Source organism: Zootoca vivipara, chromosome 1 (genome assembly GCF_963506605.1).
Source record: "Zootoca vivipara chromosome 1, rZooViv1.1, whole genome shotgun sequence".
Lineage (NCBI taxonomy): Eukaryota > Metazoa > Chordata > Lepidosauria > Squamata > Lacertidae > Zootoca > Zootoca vivipara.
In genome coordinates this window covers 82,999,248-83,017,533 of record NC_083276.1, presented here as the reverse complement: position 1 = coordinate 83,017,533, position 18,286 = coordinate 82,999,248, and the positions used below count along the sequence as shown (strand labels likewise).

The following is an 18,286-nucleotide window of genomic DNA, read 5'->3' as shown; positions in this document are numbered from 1 at the left end:
CTTTGGCCACAGTAGGAATACATGCCATTTTGATATGCTAAGATGATAGGATCAATGAGAAGAATACAAGATTAAGGAAAAAGCAATGGTCACTATATAGATTAAGGTTCTGAAACCACCACAGATCAGAGACTGCTTCCCCACTTAACCTTTTCATTAGATTTTTTATGGAACATCTTTTATTAGCTCACTGCATTTCAGTATCTTCTGTTGTCAGTTCATGGTTAGCCAGGGGGAGGGGAGGATGACATGTGGCAGTTTTTTAAAAAATGAGCTTCTGTACTTTTCATTAAAATTTTCTGTTTGCAAGCTCTACCTGTTTTATGGCTTCCTGTTGATTGAAGATGGGCAATTAGCACCAAATTTCCTTTTACTTCTTACATTTCAGGAGTTTAGAAGGTAACAAGAGTTACTAAAATACTTCCCCTCCCAATCTTTAATTGAAATAACATTTTGCATATATGGAAGCAAAAAAAATGATGGATTAAGTAATTAATGCTTCTCACTCCATACAGAAACAGAACCTGGCCCTGGACAGTTATGAGAGGCTACTGAAGGGTCATTCATTACCAATCCTCAGAAAGTCATGGAACAAGCAAAACCTGCAAACAGGAAACCTAGATTGCAAAACTTGAATACTTATCTGAGAAGTTCCATCAAACTCACTGGGCCTTCTGAGCATAGGGTTGCACTTAATGTTGCTGGGAACCTTTAATTCTAAGTAAACATTATAGCAAGATCTTGGCCAGGGAGAAGGGCACTGCTGGATAATATAATCCTTGTGTAGAACTGCTAATTTAATTCTGCTGCCTTCCAATTAACTATGGAAAAGCAATGCCTTGGCAGCACTCTAGAATGGAAGCAACCCTGCAATACAAAAGGGTGATTCCCATCACACTGAGAAACCCATTGAAAAATTGCCTATATGTTAATTTCCATTATTAATTTGGCATTTGTGTAGGTCGGATGAATCCATGTAGTGGATTCAACAGTCACACATGTGTTCCCCATCCAACTTTCTTCACACTTACTGTGCTGTTGCTCAGTCCACTTTGGGCAGTTTTTGCAATGGCATAATAAAATTAGCGACCGCAAGCAACATGTATTCTGAAGAAATCTCTTGGCTGCTTCACCAGTCTCATCATGCCATTGGCTCAAGCAGCTCACCTTACTGCAATGCCTGTCCAGGGGCTTAGGGCTTTCCAAGGCCTGCTACTCGGAACTTGCTGTGCCAGGCAGTGAGCTGGGATATGTGCCCTGTGTTCTACCAATGAGTTATGGCCTCTTTGAATGAACCTGCCTTCCTAGAGTGGGATTAAAATTCACCTTTCAAAGAACTGAAATACTGTTTTGGGGCCAAATCGATAACAGTTGTGAATCACCATGATCTCACAAAATGTCCTTTAAAAATCTAATAAAAAGCACCCTTCTTCTGAAATAAGTTTGCCTGCTCAGACCTTCAATGGCAATGACAGAGACTTGGTGCAATTTACCTCTGTCTAAGAAGGTACTAAGACGCCAGGTGTAAACAGGTGTGCCTAAGAACAAGTGGTGTCCAAAGAAGGGCACTCACACCATTTTGATCAGGCATACAAGCCTTTCTTCAAGATCAAGATCCAAGGAGTTTCCTTTAGAAGTGTTTTGTGGCTGGTGCTGATAGACTAGTACCTATGTTATCACCAAGAAACAACCCCCTTTCATGTGAGCAGATTTTTATTTATTTATTTTAAGCACCAACTGAGCTTTTAATTCCATAACTGTACAAGTTGTTCTTTAAAACATAAAAAAGGACAGCCCTGCTAACATTGCCGGGGTGGGGTGGGGTGGGGGAGAGGAGGACATGAAGCCTAAATCATTACTGGAAAAGGAAGCAAACACATCCTAAATTGCAAGATGAATGTGGAAGTAAGCCTGGCAGGAGATAAAAACGCACCCGCCCACTCCTCTTTTGAGGTGTGTCTGCACACACCTAGTTTTCATTATGTAATTTCATGCTAGCTTTTCCATGATGTAGTTAGTTCATTCCACATCAATATTGTACTCAGAGGAAATACTTTTTGTTGCAGGAGCTGAGGCTGTTACCTTTTAAGAACACCTGTCTTGTTTGTATGCAAAAACGGACTTGCCTTGGCCATAGTTGACATGAAAGACTAGTCAAATTATCTTGCTAGGTGCATAACCCACATGACTCCAAAGTTTTGTGATGACTGTTTGCTCCCCACTGATGTTCAGAATGCGTAACTCAGGGCTTACTGGCGCTTTATATGTTAAGATGTCCAAGGTTCCAAGCAAGTTATCAACAATTTGCTCAAGACTTGTTCACAGGAATCCTTGGGTACACAAATGTATATAGTGGTACTTTGGTTTATGAACTTAACCCGTTCTGGAAGTCCGTTCTTGAACCGAAACCGTTTCCCTAATGAGGCCTCCCACCGCCAGTGCCCTTCCACCGTTCGGATTCCGTTCTTAAACCAAGGTAAAGTTCGCAAACCAAGACACTATTTCCAGTTTTGCGGAGTTCGTAAACTGAATCTTTCTTAAACAGGACTGTTCTTAAACTGAGGTACTACTGTATAGAAAGCTACAAAGGAGGGTCTGCAAAATGGGACACATGCATGGTAAAGGTTGTGCATCTGTGTATGTAAGTAGTAAGCAAACTCTTGCCCTCCTCTCCACAGGCTTCCTGCAAAAATCCAGGAGACATTTGCTCCACTGTTTGAGATCCTAGGGTGTAGTAAGGGAATTCCAAGTGTTGAACACAAGACAATGCTGGGAAAGAACTAATACTAATCAGGGCATGAATCTTAAGGAGGGGACCCCAAATTAAAGGAGCATTTTTATCATTACATATAACATATTAGCTAATCAAGATGAGATGTTGTGAAGATAAATGACACTTGTTGATAAAGGAAGGAGTGATGTAGGACACCCGGTGGGGGAATGAGTAATTCTCTAGTTAGGGCAGCATTTAACGGTTGCTGTAAACAGAGCCAAGGGCTATAAAATGAGTGATGAGAGTAGCATTGAAATAGGGAAGTTATCAACATGGAGTGAACAACTATGTACAGTAGTGACAAAACGCCTTTCTCCTCAAATAGTCTTTGGTTTAAAAAACAAAACAAAAAGCAGTAGCCTAAGGTTGTTGGTTGTTGCTTTTTTTTTTAAAAAAAAGGCTTACCTAAATCTGCTTCAGAGGGGATACATGAGTTGAAAATGAAGGTACGTTTGTGCATATGTTATGAAAATTATTGTCACATTACCTGTGTTTTCCCCAGATTCCTTTTAGCTTAAGAACTTAAGAAGAGCCCTGCTGGATCAGGCCAAATGCTGGATCAGGCCCATTTAAGCCAGCACCCTGTTCTCACAGTGGAGGGTAAGCAGCAGTAGCTGAGAAGGGGAATTTGCTGGCAAGCAGGTCAGAGCTAAAAGGGTTTTCAGAACTTTTTCAGAGTTTGCAGAGGTACCGATGAAGGGGTTTTAACAGACAAGATGGGGATGCATGGCTAGTTGTGTTTTAAGATGCTTTAAGATGATCCTGTAACTGATCCCCTGCCTCTTATAAGAACTGGAACAAGCCAAAAGTCCAGCATCCTGTTCTCACAGGGGTCAACCATATGCCCACGGGAAGTCCACAAGTAGGAACAAACAGTACTCTCTCCACTGTTGCTCCCCAGAAACAGGTATTTCAAAGCAATACTGCTTCTAATACTGAAAGCAGTACACAGCCATCAAAGCTAGAAGCTATAGATAGCTTTAGCCTTCATGAGTCTGTCCATCCAAATTGGTGGCAATCACTACATCTCATGGGAGCAAATTTCATAGATTTAACTAAGACGGATTTTATTTTGTCCTTCCTGAATCTTCGAATATTCAGCTTTAGCAGATGTCCCTGAGTTAAGAGTATTACGAGTTAGAAAAACATTTTCTAATCCATCTTAAACTACTACTCAACTTAAAAAACAAAACACCAAAATGAAAAACTGTACACAATCTCATTTTTAGTCCACAAAGCTTAGGCCATTTGTTAGTCCCTAAAGTGCCACAAGACTCTTATTTGTTTTTGCTGCAAGAGACCAATGTAGATATATCTCTCTGAAATGTCTTATCTTAACCTGAAACATGTTATTATTGTCTTTGGGTGACAGGAGAAATCTCACTGAAAACAAAGGTTTTCACTCTCAGCTGTAAAGAAACTCCCCAAACTTCCATCGCTTTGATAATATTTACATGGAGTAATAATGTTGCTACAGAAAGGCCAATAACATTTACATGTAACTCTTACAGAAGTACCTAATGCTGCTTTCCATCTGTATAGCACATTGTCTTTCCAGACTCCCAATTTAGGACCTAAACACCCTTAAGCCAGAAAAAAACAACACATTTTGGGCCTGCCATGGGGCGGGGAATGAGGAGTATGTAGGGCCAAACACATCATTATTCTGAAGGAGATGCTACTACTGTGCCTCAGGTCCCTCTCCACAATGGAGCATGCCGTTTCCCCTCTGGTTCATTTAACATTGAGTATAGCTCAGTGGCATAGTACATGGTTTGCATGGTTTGCATACGGAAGGTCCCATGTTCAATCCCTGGTTATCTCCCAGAGACCTACTGCTGGTCTGTGTTGACAGTACTGAACTGAATGAGCCAATGGTCTGACTTTGTATAAGGCAGCTTCCTATGATCCCAGTGCTCACTGTGTGTTACAAGTAAAAGTCTAGCACCATGACAAAGGTATGTTATCTTGTCGTTTCTTTTTAGCATTCCCTTGATTTTACTTGTGGCTGTAGGTAGAGCAAAGCTCCCAGCCCATCACAAATGTGACCCATGGTGGTTCCTGTCCTGGATTGCCAAATGAACATGAAATGATGAGTCTGTGGAGCACCCAACCCCATTAATCACTTTGGAATGTCAGCTTATAAAATCCCATGACATCATTTCCCTGTCACAGAATCAACTCCTTTGCCAATCCCTTTAGTGGATGGATAGGAAACAGGTAAGAGGGGAACCTCGAGCGAGAGGGTTATGAACTTGAAAAGAGCAGCTGTGGGAAGACAGCACAGGCATGTGGTGGAGCGAGAGCAAGGAAAGAATGAGAGGCAAGAGGGGAAGGGCTGGAAGAGAAGAGAGCAGCATCTTTCTGTGACATCAGCATATATTTATAGCATGGAGAATAGAATCAGCAGCCATTGCTAGGGTTTGCAGCAACCTTCGCCAACCTGGAGCTCCCCAGACATTTCAGACTAAAACTCCCATCAGCCACAGCCTGTGTGTGCTGGAGAGCATCAGGCACAGGCTGATGGGAGTTGTAGTCCAAAACATCTGGAGGGCACCAGGTTGGGGAAGGCTCGTTTACAGTACTAACAGCTAGGATTTCAGCCTGATGCCTGTGGGATCTTCCTAGTGATATCACTGCAGGCTGATGGAACAGCCAGAAATGTTATAGGATTCTCCTGTCCCACTGCCCTTATTTAAACCTTTGTCAAAACACCAACAAACCACTCAATAAGAATAGCTATTGGGGAAGCGGAGGGGGGGGGAGGAGAGGCTGGGAAGGAGCTCAATCAAACATTGGCAGTGGGAGGTTTGGCTAGTGCTGGCGCCTCTAGAGATTGGGGGAAGGACTCACCCCTCTCTGGTGAGCTCAAACCACCCACAGTGCTTCCTGTGATGCAGCAGGGCAGGGGGAGGGAGGAGAGAGAGGCAGGGCTGCCAATGGTAGAGCTAGGCAGCCTGCTAGGACTTTGTGAACCAGGTGGTACCCTATGCTTCCATGTAAGGAATGGCTCAGCCGCATGCCAGGTATTGAGCTAAGTGTTGAGCAAGGACACGACCCGCAGAGGCTGACTTCTTCATGAGAAGGCCAGAGAAGAAGAAGCCTTCAAGCAGTGGTGTAGCAAGGGGGCGTGTCACCCTGGGTGCCACCCTGGAGGGGGGAGACACTCTGCGCCCCCCCACTGGGGAACATTTTTTTATTTTCTGTTGCATGAGATTTTTCAACTGTTCTCGTATGTTCTTTCAATACTGATTTCATATCTGAAGTCGGTTTTGTTCTGTAAGCTTTAGGTTTTTTTTGCAATTCATGTTTTTCACTTTTCGCCAGAGCCAGAGCCGCGTGGGGGGGGGGTGACAAAAAAACAAACCACTCTGCACCAGGTACCACCTGGGCATGCTACGCCTCTGCCTTCAAGACTTCTAAAACTTTGAGAGTCCATGGAAGAATCTCTGGTCTGCCAGGAGTGTTCAGAAGGGTGGCTGTCGGGCTGAGGGACTTCCTGCTGCTCTCTAGAAGGACATCTCAAAAGCCCAGAGCACCCGCCTGACATCTGGGGAATGTGGGCTCAAGTCTTCACTCTGACACGTTCCCGGCAGATTTGGGCAAGTCCCTTTCTGACCTACATCTCAATATGAAAGGAGGATATCTCACTTTTCCGGTAAGGAGGCAAAGTGCATTCCATGGCACAAAGTACCAATACTTCAGGAAAATGGCTGAAGCGATTTTAAAAATGGGCAGCGGGAAGGAATAGAAAGGAGTTCACGAAAGCGCTGGAGATGGCAGGATGCAAGATGGCAGGATGCTTGGTGGTTATTTAATGGAGAGAATTGAAAAGAGAAGAAAGCCTTTAACTCAGGCATCCCCAAACTGCGGCCCTCCAGATGTTTTGGCCTACAACTCCCATGATCCCTAGCTAACAGGACCAGTGGTCAAGGATGATGGGAATTGTAGTCCAAAACATCTGGAGGGCCGAAGTTTGGGGATGCCTGCTTTAACTGATCACCTCCTCCTTAAGGGGTGCTTGGACATGCAAACTGGAGTCAGCCACAATTCATTGCTGTGGGAGGAAAGAGAGTTGGAACTGCTTTTGGTAGCATTTACAAGAGTACCACAAAAGCAACATTAGGTACAGTACTTCTGAGTTCTATAAACCGTACTTTGATTTCTGTGCAATTAATATGCATTTTAAGAAATAGACTACCTAATGCCCCAGGAGATCCCATTCAGTGATGTCATGTGCAGGTATCCCAGAATTCCTCTTAACTCTACTTTGTAAAGGGCAATTAAGCTATAATTTCTGCAGTTGTCAAGAGGCACCCTGGAAAGGGGGAAAAGAAGGTTTTGTTTCCACAATATTCCTGCAGATGTAAGGAACAAGAATTATGGTATTAAAAGTGGGATCTGTACTCTTCCTACTGCTGCGTTTTAACTACACAGTGTGAATAGTACAGGAGTTAGGGAGCATTAAGCACAGCAAATGGCTGGTTAAAGTAACTGTGTGAATGTGGTCCAGGAATGTTGAGGAGATGGAAGACTGCCTGAGGCAAAGGCAAAGAGCGAACAGAATTTATATGTATCTGGCTGTCAGATCCAAGCTGGATCAATTTAGCAGACCTAACGAGACATTCACAAGATCACTTAATGCAGAAAGGCAAAAGTGCTAAAGCACCTTATCTTTACTCAAGCCTGTTTTTCAAATCTTTTAAGAGTTGCCACATGAAGCAATCTTGATCAGTCTTTTTAATGGCCGGGGTAATAAAAAACAACGAGCAAGGGTGGTATTTACTCCACATTAATTAGCCGGAGAGCATATATCAACTGAAGAGCACACTGGCAGTGCTGCAGGAGTAGTCCTTTTGTCAAGGCATATAACCATCTACATAACATAGAGAGGCTTCTACGGTTAGGGTTTACGTGCCTGCTTCCTAATGCCCCCCCCCATATTATCCAAAGTAGACTTTTCACACATGCTCACTTGCTGCAATGAAATGAATAAGCTGAAACCGAACCGTGGGCATTTCTGCAACTCCCCAAGAAGGTGAAATCTAAAAGTTCTATTTGAGATGACAACAGAGAAGTGCAGGAGCAAAAAAAGCATCACTCTTGTGCTTCCTGTCTGTCTACTCCCCCAGTTTTATAACATCTGAAGCGGCTTCAGGGAAACATCTGTGTTCCAGCCAGAACCCTAAAAATCTCACTTTAAAAAAAGTATGTTTTGAGACCTCACGGTTGCAGAGCAACATTTAAAAGGTGAAGGCAGAATCTGCTGTAAAGCCAGGGTAATCTGTGGGTGGGTTAAAGTGGCCAGGAAGTGGAGCTTCATTCTGTATAACTCCTCAAACTCCAGCCAATGCTCCCCCACATTCTCAGTGTCCTGTATATGTCATTCCTCACCAATAGTTCTGAAAAAGAAAACTTACGAGAACAAAGCTCACAAAATATACACTAATACGTATTTCCCAACTACACAACGAGGGCTAGGTTGCTTTTTTAAAGTACAATTCCTGGAACCCCTGAATATACATCTTTTGGCAGAGGAGAAATTTGTATTATTTTAAGCCTTAAGAAGGAAGCTGCCTGTGAGAAGCAAGTATTATTTTGGAGAGCAAAAGGGGCTCCCCTTGTCTTTTGGCTTCCACAATGGCTAGAATTAGTACCTAGTCAAATGTGTTAGGGCTCATCCACACTTGCCCTTGTTCCACTGCTCTCCACCCCCTGGGAAAACCCTCTCGTTATCACCAAATCAGAGTAAATGTCAATTAGGTTTCCCAAGGATTGATGTTTGCTCCAATTCAGCTGTAAAGAGCTGAATTCCTGGGGAAAGCCGTGCCAAGACAAGCAGAAAACCACTCAGACCCGGGATAAGCAAAGTGTGGATGAGCCCTTAGTCTTGTAAGGCAAAATAATGTGCCCTTTGGGTCAGCTGCAGTTACCAAACAGGCCTGGCTGTTAATCTGGAATGCAAATCTCTTAAGGTACGTGTGCCCTTTCTCCTATTCAGAGTGGCTCTGCCCCAGATTCTGATGTAATTACAACTCACATAACGAACCAAAGGACCCAAATTGTCTACGCAGGTTTTGTAAACTAGTCGTATGATACAGCTGCTGCTCTTTCAGTCTGTAAATTCCCACTGTGTGCTTCGGGCATGTCTTTCACCTGCATTTCTGGACCCAACTACTGCTTATCCAGGATGGGAAGTTGATGAACTGTGATCGAGATCCGGGCCTCTATTCCATCATGTTTCATGGAATGTGAAAAAACTATATTGTAAAAGTAGGGTTGGGGGACCTATGGCCCTCCAGATGCTGCTGGACTCCAACTCCCATCAGCCCCCGCCAGCATGGCCAATGGCCAAGGATGATGAGAGTTGTAGTCCAGCAATATCTGAAGGACCACAGGGTCTCCCAGCCCTGTTGTAAAGGAATATGCTTATATGTACTTGGAAAAAACCATGTTGTGAACCCCTCCACTATTACTTTTCAAACCTTTTTTGAAATTTCCTTGGCTGCTACTGCATACTAGCATTTTCACTGCATGTGGTCAGTTCTAGCTAAGACTGGCAGTCACAATTTGTTGTACAGGATCCTTTTGATTTCAAGGGCTGGCTGCTGCTCCAGAGAATTTTTAATATGGAAGGACAAAACACAGGTCACATATTTTTCACACATGATGGGTGTCTTTTACACTCCAAGCTTCCCAAATGCCCCTTTGTAAATAAAATAAAATAAAATAAAAATAAAATCTGAAAGTCCAAGGTTCAGAGTTTATCTGTTAGAAAAGAAAACCTAAGTTATTTTTTTTTCAAATAGAAGCATCTCTTCTTTAGATCAAGAACCAAAAACTCACAACTTGGGACATGCCTTTCTGGGTCCCACACTGCACAACCCTCAAAGCCCATTTCAACTAATTTTGCACTCTTTGGCAGCAGGCTCAAGAAAACACAGCATGGAACAAGGACTAGGCAGCGATGTGCCTGAAAACTTCTACGCATTTTACAAACATGTAAACTTGTGTCTAGACAAAAAGAAAAGGCAGCGCTTTGTGCAGGACTCAGTTTCTTGTAAATATATAAATTGGACTGCTGCTGCTTATCTTAGATTTATTTATTCTGCACACACACAAAAATCAGTTCACCTTGGCCCTATTGGAGGTACATAAATCTCCAATGACTAAGAAATAAATGAGTATGTGAAACAGTTACGTGAATAGTTACTTTAAATAAAGAATGGAAACCCCATGAATTCCCGGCTTAAAACTTAAAATGCTGAGTGGCTCAAACTCGGACTGCATTTGAGAAAAATGCTAAATTTCACCTTTTGGGGGTACAAGGCTCTTGGGGGGCTGGAAATGCTAAAATTAGTTGTGTCTGTGAGTGCCTTTGTTTTTACACAAAGCACCGCGCGAAAGCCTGCAAGGGGGAAAAAGGAATTCGTCCCCCAACCCCTCTTTCCCAAAGTTCAAAGCCCCATAATAGTTTTTCCATGTAAATAACGAGTCAGGTTTTAACAATGAAAAAACATATATATTCACAAACGCAATTAATTTTGGGTGAAGTGATTGGATTTCCTTGAACAGCACAAAGCCTTTCTCTCCCTTGCTTTTCTTGTTTGCAAAATATGTAAATATTTAGTAATGTGAATAAACAGGCTTTGGTTCCTTTTTTCCTTCGTTTTTGCTATATACCTGACATGCCAGCTTTAATAACATTTGATAGTTTATTTTAAATGTGAAGTTTATTTCCAAAGTCCTCATCTAGTTAGAAAGACTCCCATCAGCAAAGTCAGCCCTAATCAAAGGAAGGGTAATTGAAAATAAACAATTTCTTAGCCATTGAAATTCAAAGAGAGAATTTCTTTTGTCAGATAACTTTTTTAAGCAATATGGAGTGGGGGGGAGTGGGGGAAATACATTTCAACGCAGCTCAAAATCCCCAACAAAAAACAACCTCTACACCGACCCCAGAGCTCAGCAACTGGGTAGCAGAAGGGATGGAATGCAAACACCCAAACTAATGCAGTGGAGGTTACTTTGGTGGATCAGAACCACTTGCTGACAATTTGCTAACGGAGATGTTGCATCTGCAAGGTCTGCAGAACTGGGGCCTGTCAAAAAAATTGCTTGCTTGCATGGTTACATGTTTGCAAACCCTGATAAATGGGGCATATCAGTGTATTTTATGTATTTTAAGGGGACAAATATGAACCAACCAAACCAATGCTCAGAACTGGTGGGATGGGGAAAGCTATGCTAAGTTGTAAGGGTTCTATGAAAGATACAGCACTATCTTTCAGTAAGTAGGGTGCTATCACTTCAGTATTAACATTTCCATTCCCATACATATCACTTGCATGGCTATTTTTAAAGGAATACTTCCTCTGTAGCGAACCTAATCCCCCCCTTCAAACAACCCCCTGAACTCTTTTGCAGCCTCCCGTGTTTCCTCATCAGAGCCCCTTTTCAATGAGTCCATCCAGCATAAGGGAGGTTGCCCCTAAAGTTGGAAAGCAGAGTGCTGAGTCACAAGACTTGTGTTGAAATAGGACTGACAAGTCTTTTGCTGATTAATGAATTACGATCAGAACCTATATATGTATATATTACACACAAAGGAACGGAAGGAAGAACACTGGGATGAATGAGAGACAAATGTGTATGAATATTTTTTTTTCTGTGGGAAGAGAAAGAGACAAAAGACCCCCTTACCAATGCCCTTGACTGCCTGCCTGCTGAGCAAACTATCTCTCGGTACTCACTCCTACATCAGCCTTTCATGACATCTGTCGCCTGGAGGTTTAGTCACCTGCTGGTGACTAAACGCCACCACTCCGATTGTGAGAATGGGACAAGCATCCGACAACAACCCACTGGCAAGCCATTGTGTTTTGTTTCCTGCAAAAGGGCAGTGGGAAGGCAGCCGCTGGCCCCAGTTGCTTGGCACTTGGCTGGGGCGCGGATGTCAAAAAGCCTGCCGCGGACCGGGCCAAAAGTCTGGGCCAAGGGGATTCTTAGACAGGCAAGTACTGCAGGGAGTCAGAACGGGAAGCATGAGGAAAGGCGAAAGAAGTGGAGAAAGAGAATGGGTCAGTTTCTCCCGTCTATCCCCACCCCTTTTCTCCCCCCCCATCTTCCTCCCCCCCCCATCTCCCTCCACCTCCCTTTTCCAAATCTGGCATTTCAGCCTGAGACAGGGTGGCTTCACACACTCACCTCGCCTTGTCTCTTTGTAGGGGAGAGGAGCCAATCTGCGGTGCCTCTCCTCCTCTCCCCCCCATGCCCCCCCCACATACTCCCACCCTCTGGGACTGGGCTTTGCTTTGTGGTTAAAGCTTTACACGTCAGAAAGGAGGAAGAGGGGGGTAGAAGGGAAGGTTTCATGAATATCTTCACCAAATTAAAAAACAACAACAAACCACACACACACACAAAAACCAAACCCACAACCAAACCCTAGTGAGTGGGATTGGCAAATGGGATTATTAATCCTGGCCCAGAATAAAGGAGGCAGCAGACTCCATGCAGACCCCTCGGCGAAAGGAAGCATCCAGCCGCACACCTACCTTCAAGGGCTGCGCCGGACTGGGGCTTTAACCAGATGGAGTTCAGAGCAGGTAGGAGTCCCGGGTACCTTTCTGCAGGCCTCCCCTCCTGCGCAGGGAAGCCAGCCCACCTCTCCCCACTGAGAACCTCAACTGAGCCCTCACAAACACGTTCAATTTCTCCAGCATTTACTGGAAGACCCCCCCTTTCTTCTTTTTCTTTTTCTTCTTTTTTGTTAAAAAATGCCACTAGCAAATTTTGGCAGTATCCAGAGATGTAGAGCAGGGTTGGGAGGGGGTTAGGGTGGGGTATGGTGGGCTGGCATTTCCTCTGGATACCGTAGTTCTTTTACAAAACAAAACAAAAGTTTTCTCCTGCTTCCTTCTTTACTTTGAGGGAAATGCATACTGCTAGCTCCTTTACCTTTCTCTTGCCCCTCCCCACCCCCAAGTCTGAAGAGCTGCAGTGGGGTATGTTGAGGTGGGTGGCAAATGTGGGGTGGGGGTGGGGGGGAGAGAGAGAGAAGGAGAAAGAAATGAATGACCCTCCGCTTGTATACAATTGCATCAAATACATTCTTGAAAGCAACCTGGTTCTGCTTAACACTTGATTTAAAAAAAAAGGAAAGGAAAGAAAAAGGAAAGGAAAGGCAGCCGCTTCGAGAGAGGGTGTATGCACTTTCCCCCCCTTTTTTTTTTATATTCTTACATTCCTGGACACCAATCAAAAGAGCAAATCACGGGAGGTGGAAGAGGAGAGAGAGAGAGAGAGAGTGGTGAAAACTTTGCACACATACCAAAAAAAAAAAAAAAAGCGTACAGACAACTTTTCCCACCTAACACCCAGCAAACACAAACCAAAACAAATAGGGAAAAGGGGGGAGGGAAAAAAAGGAACGGAACCGGGGGCAGAGCCAGCCGGGGAGAAAGGCAATTTTTTTCACTCTGCGCCAGGAGCTTCGGAACAAAACCGTTTGCCTGCTAACCCGCAGCGTCGCCCCCAGCCCAAACTCTGAGTCTACTATGCTATGGGTTGCTGGGGGGGTTTCAGGTAAGGGCTCGCATCTCATTCAGTTTTGAGAGGGGGGGATGGGGCGGCGGGGGGTTCTTGCCATGCGCCTCATCTTCCCCCCATCCCAAAACCGCTGCTGATTCTAATTTGATTTGATTAAAACGTCTGTCTGGCTTTGGGACTGATTTAAGACTTTCCCTTTGCCCCCCCCCCTCTCTCTTTTTCATGCATGTTTGTGATTACTGGGGGGGGGGAGAGAGAAGGGGAGTGAGAGACGCTGCTTAGTAAGGGAATAACATCCAAAACTGACAGAGGAAAATCAAAGTCACCAGCATTTTAAACAAGGGCTATAAAGGGTTACCACCCCCCTTGTCGTGCTTTAAGTGCTGCCCCAGCACAGAAAGAAAGTATGTTTGGTTACCAAAATAAAGGTTTGTTTGTTTGTTTTTAAACAAAGAACAGGAGAAGTGAAAGGGGAGGGGGGGAACCACCCTGAAACAAGTTTTTTCTGCAAAGAACGAGGAAACGTCCTTTGCTCCGGCGGATGGAGGGGGGGCACAAAACCCTAGGAAGTGTCCAGTCTTCCTAAATAATGTTAGGGGTTTTTGTTGCTGTTGTTGTTAATCCTTAGAGTTTTAACATTTGCAGCCGGTTAACAAAACTTTTCTTGCTGTTACTTTGAAAAGGTTGGAAAGGAGTTGCGGAGGGGGGCGCGATTACTTGGAATGAGAGAAGTTTTTCCTGCAGGGTGTAATTTTTATAAGCAATGGGGGTTTTGTGTTTTGCAGACAACACCCCAGGCTTTCTGGGAGAGGGCTTGTGTTTAAAATAAAATAAAAATGTAAAAACAAGCCTTAAAAGGTCAAAAGTGGTTTGTTTCCTGGACTGGCTCTTTTGACAATCAAGCTGTTTGGGGGAGAGGGGAGTCTCTTGCTCCCACAGAGTCAGCTATTTTAAAAAGAAAGAGCAAACAAACAAAGCAAAACAAAAACAGAAAAATCTTTGGGATTTTTTCTCCCTTGCCTGGATGCTGGAAAAGGCAAAGCAGGGAACGTGGAGGGGGATATGCCGGAAAACGTGAGGCCAGGGAGACCAGTAGACAGGCATACGCAGAACTTGCTCTTTCATGTCTCAAATGAACAACAGCCCAAATTCTCACTGCTAGGTCTGTTGGGGAAAGATGCTGTCTATCGGCTTGGGTCTCTTTACTGCCGGTCAGTTCTGCTCCTTGGCTGAGATAGCCAGGAAAAGTGAAAAGGCATGGGAGGGGGGCCGCGCAGGGAGGGAGGGAGAGAATAGAGCTAAAACTGATAGACGCAAATGGTTCTATCACTCCCATCCAGCAGCTGCAGCTAGCAGCTTGGCACTAGGCATCTTTTTAAGGGATTTTTCTCCAGAACAGCCCAAATTAGAGATTGATCCTAACCAGCAATACATTGGGCTGATAGGCTGTCAATGTGCCATTTGTTGGCTCATTCGGCTTTAAAGCAGAAAGCTGCTTAGAGTTGGGTAGCAGAAGGGGGGGAGGATGCTGTGCAGGAGGGAACTGAATGGGGTAGGTGTGACTAGAAAGTGCAATGGTGTGCTGGGAAATGGCACAGATCCCACAAAACACACATCTTCTTTATTTGCATGTACCGTACATACACAGCAATTACAAGTGCATGCATGTGAGATTATCTATAGGGATGATGTCTTTGGAAACGAGTTGAACCCTGTTTGCCTGCTGCATAGTTGGGTACCAGTGCAGGCTGGCAAGCAGCAGGCAACACGGCCCCCTGTTGTGTGCAAGTAGGAATGTGGGAGCCCATCCTCAAACAGACAGCCCACCACCACACCTGAAAAGGGTCTATGCTGTGGAATAAATACCATGGCTGCAGATCCACTGTACTCATAGGAAGGTCAACCTTAGCTTATATGTGCAGGGATAAAAAGGTGGCTGGAATACAAGATCACTGTTATGGAAGAAGCATCTCAAAAGAGAGGCTGGGACTATCCCAGGGAAAATATCCAGGCATGTTATGGAGCCACATGTAGATTGGTATACACCCCCTAGTTAAGGACCATACATACTCCTCATGCTCAAAACAGCCATGTACGTGCATATGCATGTCCATGGCCACACAAATGCATCTCTTTCCCTACAGATGCTCCTCATTAAATTTGCTGCTCAGAGGTAATGGGGCCGGGAGCCTTTACTATTGGCTTATTTTTCATTTCCATCTGTCCATCCCAAGTTGGCAAAGACATTAAGAGCCCCCCAAAGGGTCAGCTCTGAATGAGTTTTGTTCCTGGTGTTGATGCATAGCAAAATCATTGCTGTGAACTGCATGTGGAAAGGCCAACTACTCTTGTCCTTCTCTTCTAAGAAACCAAAGTGTTTTATTGTACTGTCCGGTGGCTTAGTGGGACACCTTGGGATGCGCTTTTGAAAAAGCACATGCATGGTTGTGTGCATAAGGATGTCCCCTCTTGCGAATGGCAGCATCTGAGTGAGCTCTGGGCCCTGCTCAGAGCAAAAGTGTGGGATGGAATTAATTTCAGTGCGTGAGAAGGGTAGAAATCTGTGTGAGATCAGGGCTTGCTCAGTATAACAGTGTGGCTATATATAACTAGTAAACTGACAGAATGTAAACAGTCAGTGTAAGGATAGTAAGGTACGAGGCAGGATGGACACTAAATTCATGTGCGCAGCATAGTCCTATTCAGAAACATAATACTTTTAACAGCCACGTTGCTTAATACCTAAAACGAAGGGTGCCTGGAGTTATTGCCTCAGCCCTTTGAGGACAACACTCTAAGCCACTTTCTTGCTGACGGCTACTTCATAGGTTTCACACCTGAGGACTGGAAAGCCAGTCTTGAGTTGGTGTACAAACACACCTTCACACATTTGAGTGCTGCCACAAGCTACTGGGGTTGCCCCACACAAATTTCATCTAGGGAAAATGGCACACTAGATAGAAACGAGACTAGGTCTGGCTGTGGACAGAAGGCACATTGGACCACCTCCTTGCTGAAGCTAAGCAGGTTTGGGTCTGGTCAGTGCCTGGATGAGAGGCCACCTGGGAATCCCATGTCCACTGCCTTGGGTTCCATGATTGAAGAAAGGTGGGATATAACATAAACCTTGGCTGTGAGCACTACATTGTACAGCACAACTTGCCCAGTAAATGGGCAACAGGGGAAGTCTTGCCACTGTCTCAGTCTGGGCCTGCACCATGCCTTATATCAGCACAGGCTTCTTTCCCACAATAAGATGAGTTCAAGGCAGGTTCTGACAGGTAGACCTCCTGCTGTCCAGCCCCGTGGGTTCGCACACATCTGTGTGTGTAAGCGCACCCGCGTGCACACACACACACACACACACACACACACACACACTCACACTCACTCACTCTCTTCCACGTGCATGCCCTTTCTGTACAGATGCTCCTCATTAAGTTTGCTGCTGGTTTGGGTTTGCTGATCCTAAGCCTGCAGCCAGGAAATTAAAGAGGGGAAAGGGAAAAGTTATAGGGAATGGTTTGAAGGTTCTGTGTGCTATTGCGGCAAGACAGTAACAGGCTTATATACGGAAAGCGGCACAAATGAGGCTCGAGCAGGATATTTTGAGAGACAGGCTTCAGTTTTAGGGGCACATATAGACACCCGTTTCCCACATTCCTGGTTCAGTGCTGTAGTGCAGGGATGGCCAAGTTCTGTGTTCTCAGGGACCACTCTATTCTCCAGGCAGCAGTCCGGAAACCGGAAGTATAGTTTGATGCACAGCCCGACCTCCTCACAGGTGGCCAGGCTTTACAATTCAGCCTCTGCATAGCTATCAGACGGGGCACTGTTTATAACACCCCCTCCCAATAATCACATTTAAAGTATGGAATAACTCACATATCTCACAACATTTGCAAACAAATTTCCTCTCCTTGCATATGAAACCATGGGCAAAATGCATACCACATGGTTAGCATTTGGCAGGGCTGCCAAGAGCCTGATAAAACTGTTTCACGGGCCAGGTCTGACATCCAATGGAGCAAATGCTTTCTTCCCCAAGGATCCACGCCAGGCCACCCACATGCTTTCTGTGATAAGGTCCTGATCCCATGCAGGTTGCAGTCAGTTGTGTAGACCAACAGGGGCAGAAATGCTCTGGTGGGATTTAGATACAGTACGGATGGGGAAAGCTGTGTCCCTCCAGATGATGTTGGGACTCCCATCAGCCCCCAGCCAACATGCTCAATAGTCAGGGGTGATCGGAGCTGCAATTCAGCAGTGTCTGCTGGGCTACAGGTTCCCCATCCCAACATACAGAGGGAAAGCCTGTCCAGCCACTAAATTAGATCCAGCCAGATGTTCCGTTATACTATGTGAACTGAAGACACACTAAAAAACTGGAAGGTAGTACAAATTCAAAAAGAACCTTATAAAAACTGCAACCTTCCCACCCCTCTGCAATCCCCAAGTCAGTCGTGGTGATTTCAGTCCAAACACAGACACCTGCTGCCGGTTAGTAACTCTATTCTCAGAACTACTAAGACCAAGTCCAGGTTCAAGTTTTCCTGCTGTTAAGACACCCTACACACACACACCCAAGATCACAGAAGTAACGAAATAACCAGGAGTTGTGGTGACAATTTCCCCTGGGTTGAGAAAGAGGTAGCAATTATTTCTTCTTTAGACATTTACCTCCCAAACTTCAGCTGTTTGTTGTTGGGATAGATGCAGGAAACAAAGCATTTAAGCACAGTCACAAGCTACAGACACCTATTGTCAGGGGCAGTCTATGGCATCAGCCTCAGAATGAGAATAAACCTAGACTGATCATGTAAGCCAGGGATGGCTAACCTGTAGTCCCCCAAATGCTATTGGACTGCAACTCCCATCAACCCTAACTATAGGCTATGATGGTTGAGGGTGATGGGAGTTGAGTGTAGTCAGCCCTGGTGTAAAGGCAAGAGAGAAGCATGG

At 44.8% G+C, this 18,286-nt stretch overlaps 1 protein-coding gene across 2 annotated transcripts in view; it reads left to right on the top strand.

The window, feature by feature from the left end:
* Positions 1–12,131: 12,131 nt before the first annotated feature.
* CLCF1 (cardiotrophin like cytokine factor 1) overlaps positions 12,132–18,286 on the top strand; it is a 51,900-nt gene continuing 45,745 nt past the window's right edge. The window contains exon 1 of one of the 2 annotated variants that reach the window (XM_035127728.2): positions 12,132–12,381. In XM_035127728.2, the coding sequence (XP_034983619.1) occupies positions 12,366–12,381 (16 nt within the window). In that variant the 5' untranslated portion in view covers positions 12,132–12,365. Of the gene's footprint in view, positions 12,382–13,070; positions 13,361–18,286 lie in introns of those variants that run through there. The other variant, XM_060277682.1, reaches the window with a different exon arrangement.